The sequence below is a fragment of the Anopheles cruzii genome, chromosome 3 (genome assembly GCF_943734635.1).
Source record: "Anopheles cruzii chromosome 3, idAnoCruzAS_RS32_06, whole genome shotgun sequence".
NCBI lineage: Eukaryota > Metazoa > Arthropoda > Insecta > Diptera > Culicidae > Anopheles > Anopheles cruzii.
Genome location: NC_069145.1, coordinates 71451308 through 71458699, shown reverse-complemented (window position 1 = coordinate 71458699; position 7392 = coordinate 71451308). Strand labels below are relative to the sequence as shown.

The window sequence follows — 7392 nt, the reverse complement described above, 5'->3', positions numbered from 1 at the left end:
GCAACGAAAGAGAGCCTGAATCGATGCACTTTCCAAGTTTACTTTTACTGAGAGCGCCCAGAGAGAAAAATCGAAATGGGGCAAGCAAATTGGGCTGGACTTAACACGACATAAACTTCATCGGACTTCGGAAACGATGTGTTCCTATCACACTCCATTTGCCTGCACTCGCCATTGCATACCTTTAGGCGCATTGCAACGAAAGGTCAAGTTTCACAGTTTCGGATTCCGGTTGGCGTGGCCCGAATAGCGAACATTTTCGACAGAGAAAGCCGAACACGGTGGGTTTATCTCGACGCGTGTTTCCGGGGTCCGGGGTCGCGTACACCGGGCACCGGAAATCGAATCTCTAAATGGCAAAAGTGCTTTATTCCGTCGCAAAAACAAAACAAACGATAGAGAAAGAGAAGTAGGGCAGCACGAGAACTCGAGGGAACTCGGTGCCTAAGGGTATAGGGGCAGTACACTATCGGAGCGTGAAAGGGGAAAGGACGATGGACGCATCCTTAATACTGCACACTCCACAATACACATTACACAATACAATTAAACAATACTGAATACAGAGTCGAATGGACGGCCGGCCGTCCGGTGGTCCGGATCTCCGGAGGCTGCGTGCGTGCTTTCTGCGTCCTTGGCTGCGTCGTGCGTTAGTAGGTGACCGGAGCGGGAACTTAGTGGTGGTACACGGCGTGCGACAGCACCGGGGCGTGCGATACGTAGGCGGCCGGGGCATGCGACACGTAGGCGGCCGGGGCGTGCGACACGTAGGCGGCCGGGGCGTGAGAAACATAGGCAGCCGGGGCGTGGTAGGCGGCCGGGGCATGGTAGGCGACTGGAGCATGGGCCACGGCGACGGCCGGTGCGTGGTGGTAAGCGACGGCGGCGGCCGGGGCATGGTAGGCGAGCGGGGCATGGGCCACGGCCAGAGCCGGGGCGGCAGCGACCGTCTTCACCACGCCGGCATCGGCGGTCTTGCTCACGACGGCGTTGAATCCGTTGACCGGATCGGCGGTGTAGTCGACCGTGCGCCGAGTACCGTCCGGCTCCACCAGCGAGTACTGGAGGGAGAACGAGGACCAAAGGGGGGTAGAGAACATAGAGAGGACAACCCTGGCAAACCACCACTTACCTGACCCTGCACAACGTCTCCGTCGCGCGTCTCGTGCTGCTGCTTGTTGTCACCGGTCAGCGAGTCCTGGACGTCGTAGCTGAAGCTGTACTGCGGATGGGCATCGTACTCCTCGGTCTGCTCTCGAGAGTGGGCCACCGAAACCGGAAGGATGTCACCGGATTTGGGAAGTAATTTTAAAAGTGGCGTCGATTAATTAAAACTTTCGCCGCTCCCTCTTCGGGGCGGCCGACTCACCTTGACGAGGGTAGCCGGGGCGGCCACACCGATGGCGACCGAGTTCACTCCGACGGCGACGGCGGCCAGCAGGACGAATACCTGGAGCGAACGAGGGGGGAGTAGAAACAAGGATTCGATAAAAGTGTCCAGTTTTCCGGTGACGGTTTTGTTGGATTAAACATCCGGCCACAGACCAGGATTGTGGCCACCCACTGGGCGAAGGCCACTGCCGAAGAAAGGTGCCGACGGCTTGACTTTAAATTAAATCGCCCAAAAATTAAAGCTTCTCAGCCGCATTCGGGGTCCCACCTCCGGAAGCCTTTGGAAAGGACGCGAACCCAAACAATCAAATCGGCTTCGGCCCCCCGTCCATTTATCGGATTCCGATTGCTTCGAGACACTCACGAGGGACGTTTCGACGCCGCACGCGTGCGTTACGTCGAATTGATATTGTGGTCGCCCCAAACAAGCGCCACGTAACAGCCGTAAAACAATTTGTTCCTTTCACAGACACACACAAAAAATGGGGCCACATAAATGGCGAAGAAAAGCACGTGGAGCAACACGTTGTTGGCCCGACCGGGTGCGGTCGGCTCGAAGCCAATGAAAGGACTTGCAATCTACGACACTTGGCCACGGTGGCCACTGGCTGGATTTTTCTTGGAAAACCCCGACGGCTCTTTCGGGACGGCGCGCAATTGTTTATTGAGAAAACATCGAAACTTCGAGTTGTTAATCTTGCTTCTCTCGCTTTCGGCCGCAATCCGGGCCGGCCGGCCGGCCACGATTTAGTGAACGATGGCTTTAAAAAGATGCCCCGGAAAAGCGGGAAAGTTATTTGTTAAATGCTTTTCGCGCTTAATTTGTTGAGATTCTTCCCAACAGATTAGCCAGCCAGACGGGGCCTCTATCGCGAACTACGGCTAAACAGCTCAATAGGCCGACAGATTTATGTGAGCCTCTCTTTTTTCGAGCGATGTCTTTAAAGCCTTCAGAAGGGCCGAAGGATTTTCAGCACCCAAAAGGGAAGCCGGTGGCAGTTGCAAGTCACCTTTTAGGAACTAATGACTACTTCTGGGTAAAGGATTTTCCGTTCACGGAGAAGCAACGGAGAAAAGTGGCCGCCTTCCGATGGCACTATCTTCGGGGATTAGCCCTGCCCATAGTTTGATAAAACTGCAATAAGCAATTCCCGAAGTTGAGGAAAGGAGGACAAGGTACCTCGAGTACCTCGTGCAGCACACCCGTCGGTATGGGATTTCGTCGATTTCAAGCGTTCATTGAAGAGGAACAAAAACTCATCAAAAAGTCCAACCAACTTTGCGCTGGAGATGGCCGTCCCCCTTTTTGTGTCGGCTGACCCCAACCTGTTGGTCGGGCCAGCTGGCGACGCATTGGAGAGGTTCGTGGAGGGTGTTCTATGTCCCAATCGTTCTTCAATTAAGAGCTTTAAAACAGTTATTTTACGTGCCCGGTTCCGAGGAAAGTGCTGCAAACAACGAATGTTTTTTGTGTGTGGCCAACCTACAAAACCGAAACACAAACAGGCGCCCAGGGCCACGGCCATCTAACACACCGGACGCACCGGGGAATGATGAATGGAAAACATTTCACATTTCAAAGCGGATTACATGCACCGAAGCGTGCCCACGACGGAATCATCGCCCTCCGAGGACCGCGCAAGTAAAAAAATGGCGACAAAATTGGTCCTTCGTCCGCACAAATATTTAACCATCGTGTTAATGGCATCCCGTGGGCCGGCCCCCGAGCTTTGGCCAGGGTTTTCTTCTTTTTCTACGTGCTCCGTTTTTTGTTTTAGTAGCCCGCGGCAGAGTCCGACGGCACGGCCACAGATCCGCTCTCGGGAACCCGCGCCTCGTGCTGTTTGTTCACTGGATTTATGATTTTTCTTTCATCCTCCACCGAACGTGCTGGTAATTAAATTCTGGTCGCAAACAGCGATCTCCGTTTGTGGGACGCAAACCGAAGGTTTTCGTCCCCTTTTCCATCCGTTCCATCCGCCGGTCCGCGGAAAATGAAAATCATATCATTAGCATTAATTTCGATTACGCGAGCTCGGTACTCGGGGTTCGGACGGTGATCGGTAAAAAGGAAACTCGTTGCTCGATACGCTTCACGCCGACTGCAGTGAAGCGATTTTCCAATCACGCTTTCTACTTGACGTGGATTGTGCGTTCGGCACTCGGCAGGGACACTCCATTTTCGCAATTGCGCGCTGCTCACACAATTTTACAGGTCTTTTGTCCGCGGTCCGGCGACAATCACTTTTCATCTTCAGCCTTCCGAGCGGGAAAGCCTTTCCTTGGCCAGCGTGCCGGCCGGCGGGTGCTTTATGGTTCGCCTCACCCGCGGAATGGGCCGTGTAATAAAAGGATTATCGAAAGAGCGCCGATTATTACGGCATCGCCAAAAAGGACCTCGCGATTTTCCACACAGAGCGTTCGTGTGACTCCCGAAAGACGCCAGAAAGCCATCGATCGATCCGTGGTAATCGAATCGGATTGAGCAGGCAAATTCACCATCAACTCGGTAAAATCGATCGGTATTGAAGGCGCTCCGTGCACAATCTCGCGCAGCGTTCCGACGAGATCTTGCACCGACATGCGGCATGAATGGGCCCGAAAAGTGATGGAACGGGTGTTTACGGGTTACGGTGGCGTAATCTAATCGAGGCGAGGCACGATGCGATGGCAGGCGATGATTGAACCACGGTTCCACCCGTGAAAACCGCAAACACACGTGCCCGTGACGATGGCGCACGATCCACGTCCTCCCAGCCGGCTTTGTGGTTGAGGTTGATTAAATTAGTCCCATTAGCGCCCGAAGTGCGTCTAGAGTCTAGCGTCTTCGCATAATTCCCATAATTGAGGGCCGACTTTTCTTCTCCAAAAGCAAACGTCACCCGGCAAACGTCAGTCGCGTGTCGCGGGTGAATAAAATTTCGGTCGGCCGAAGCCCGGAAAAAGTGAGTGAAATGGCGCAAATAGCGATGCTAAAATTACATCGTCATCGGCATCAGCTGTGCGGCCGCTAATGCCGGTCCATTAGGAGCGGTTCCTCCCCAACCACACAGTTCTGCTTTCAGAAACTCATCCTCCGCAGGTGGGGCCGTCCTTGAGCCCTCTCCGGTGGGAGAGATATTCGCGGTCATCCATAAGCTGCTGGTGCCCTAGAACACGGAGCACCGAGACCGAGACGGAGCACTTTTATGTTCGCATGTTCGATCCATTAATGTTAACATCCCAGGCAGGCAGGAGCGGGCCCTAAAAGTGCTTCGCAAGATGTGGCTCCTATTCCAGATCCCGGGCAAGAACTTACCAACCGGACTTCGGGCTTCGTACTTGTGAAGGCCATAATTCAGGGCGCAGAAAATTGGAAAACCGTCGGCCTGGACCCCGTTCGGCAGGCGGCACCGTTTAAAATAAATCGAATTCCTACTCACTGGAGCACCGATTACCGAGGCTGGTTACTGTTGGGGTCACCCAGGCATAAGGGCCACCCCAAACTCGATGAAAATTGCATCCCCGGCTCGCTCGCAGAAAATCGAGCATAAAACATGACCCCCTCCGGGGCCGGCAGTTAAAAGGTTAGTGAGTGAGCACACCCCGGCGGGGCGCCCCGAAACCGCGTCACGTCGGTAATGAGAGGGTGAAATTTTAATGAAGCCACCGGAAAAGTTCACTCTCTTCGCTCGAGCCCGCGACCGCGGGCTTCCGGTCGCTCCGGCCGGATGTGAAAGTTTCAACAGCCTCGCCTCGTTGGAGGTGAATGCCAGAATCAGGACAAAATGGGACACGAATCGATTGACGTTTGCCGAGACCGCCGTTAGAATTGTAAATTTCGCCGGCAAGCGGACCTCCGCACGAAAGACCACGCTTTTCGTAGATTACTGGCCCGCTAAGGTGCCACTTTGCTGTATGACCGCGCCCAAAAATAGCGCCACGAGCCAGGAATCAAATCACTTCCCAGAGGCGCCTACCTCGGGACGGCTTCGACCATCTTCGCGGCCACTGTCAGCTCGTTATCGCCCCCGGCGGCGGCCCACTGTTGTCTTGGGCAGCCCAAGATTCCAATCAGCCTTCAATTGACAGCGCATCAGCCACGATCTTTGACCCCCCCACGGCACGTCCTCGAGCGGACGGCAGTTCTTCGAAACACTTGGGCCGGAGGAGGCGGCGGCGGGGTTTTGCGAAATGAAAAATGTCACCAATCTTGCCCGCTGGCTGTCCTGTCCGGCGCCGCTGCGAAAGGACATTGCGGAATTGTGTCCCGTCGGGTGACGTTAATCGAATCCCTCTTTGGCTGATCCGAATGGCGGCGGGTCCGTGTCGGGTGGCTGGCGCAATATTCACGCCTCACAGCACGCCTCCGGGTGAGGGCCCCGGAATCGGATATCCTCAAGGGCCATCGTGGCAACGAAGACGTGGACGGAGTGGAGATTGGAGATTTCTTTTCCCGAAGAAAAAGTGCCCTTTAAAGGGTCCGTGACGGCCAAGACGGCCAAGATGGTAAGTAATACCGGACGACCAAGGGTGAGCCTTTTGCCAGTTCGCTTCCGACCGGCAGCGAAAGCGGATTAATTAGCGCACGGTAGAGTAGTTTTCACTCACTTTTTTAAGCTACGCCGCGGAAAAGTGCACGGAAAATGAAGTGAGCGGTGAGCGTATTTTCGAACCGTAAACTTTCGTTTTAATTTGGCATTCCATTTGCATAACTAATTATGCTAACAATCTGCATCGGAGTGATGCTAAAAGGGTGAAGAAGGCCCCCCGAGGGCTTCCTGCTTTCCAGTTGGTAAACTTTAAAACAGATTTCGCATAACTTCGTTCGCCAACAGACCGCCAACTCCTAATCGGGTGATCGTGTGTGTAAAATAGGATTTTCTTCAACCCGATTGCGGCTTCAATCGCTTGAACTTTTCTTTAGAGCTGCTTTAATCCTGGCGCTGCCACGGCCGCTGCTGCTGCTGTTGTTTTCTTCGCCCAACCCAACGGGGAAGGTATTTTCCAACTCCATTCTTTCCATTCTTTCGCCGCCACAAAGGGAGTCCGTGAACTTTTCGACACCGAATTATGTTTACCCATCACTTGAACCTTTCGGAAGCTTCCGATTCCGCTTGTCTGAACCTTGCGAACCGAAGCACCCCGCAAACCCCAAAAACTTCTCCTCTTCGTGGACTGCCGTTATCCTTGCTTGGTGAGCTGGCCTTTTTCTTTACCTTTGCGAACATCTTGGCGGCGAGGGCGACTGAACTGAACACACGCTGGTTGAACCGAATGAACCGAAAGCAAACTCAACTTTGATACCGTTCCGATGCAATCCGGCGCACTTTATATAGCCCTCGCCCCCGGTACGATCTAGGTGCGTGCGCTGCGAAGGAGGGCACCACGATCGTGTGATCGTGCGTGAGAGAGCGAGACACCGTGAGGGCCGAAAGGGGCGACAAAATGGTATCGCGCCCAACTCGCGCAGGTTCCCTTTCGAGAGACTTGTTGGGCCGTCGTCATCGCCGTCGTCGTTGCGGAAGGTCGGGTGTAAATGTCGCTGTCGCGCCGCGTGTCACGAAAGGGACACACGGCACCGCGTGGGGTGGGGGGCGGATTGCATTCCGCGCGTCGGTTACAAGTTCACAGTTCACGCGGCGGACACGCAGGGACGCGACGATAAGCGAGTGCCGGGCCATGCGGAGCAGCGAAAACCGGAGAACCCGGGGGCGAACCTTCGATCGGGCGGTTCCATTTCGACGGACTGACGCACTCCGTCGTCGTCGTTGGGGCAGAGGGGAAAATAACATGCTTAACGCATTATTTGTCCACGACTTTGATGAGTGTCGAGCGCTTATCGGGACCGCGAACGAAACGATAAATCAAATCAAATGGACTGTAGGTTCTCGGGTGGCCGGGCTACAAAGTTGCAGGGAGATGCAATGAAACGCAGACAAATGAGCTTAAAAGTTTGCCGATTAACGCACAATAAGGAAAAAAAACGTTCTTTGATTAGATAAGAATGAGAAAATATTA

General features: G+C 54.2%; 1 protein-coding gene across 1 annotated transcript; it reads right to left on the bottom strand.

Moving 5' to 3' along the window:
• Nucleotides 1–674: 674 nt before the first annotated feature.
• LOC128272847 (larval cuticle protein A3A-like) lies at nt 675–6659 on the bottom strand. The gene is made up of 4 exons (XM_053010730.1): nt 6591–6659; nt 1370–1450; nt 1133–1249; nt 675–1061 (listed from the first exon to the last, which is right to left on the bottom strand). Exons 1-4 carry the CDS (start codon nt 6600–6602, stop codon nt 675–677), a joined length of 597 nt encoding a protein of 198 aa, XP_052866690.1. The 5' UTR covers nt 6603–6659.
• Between the last annotated feature and the right edge of the window lie 733 nt (nt 6660–7392).

Bases quoted from the DNA above. Each gene is read 5' to 3' on its own strand.
- LOC128272847 (XM_053010730.1), bottom strand. The intron at 1,250-1,369 runs GTGAGTCGGCCG...TCTCGAGAGCAG, and splicing joins CCCCGGCTACCCTCGTCAAG to ACCGAGGAGTACGATGCCCA. The intron at 1,062-1,132 runs GTAAGTGGTGGT...TTCTCCCTCCAG, and splicing joins GAGACGTTGTGCAGGGTCAG to TACTCGCTGGTGGAGCCGGA.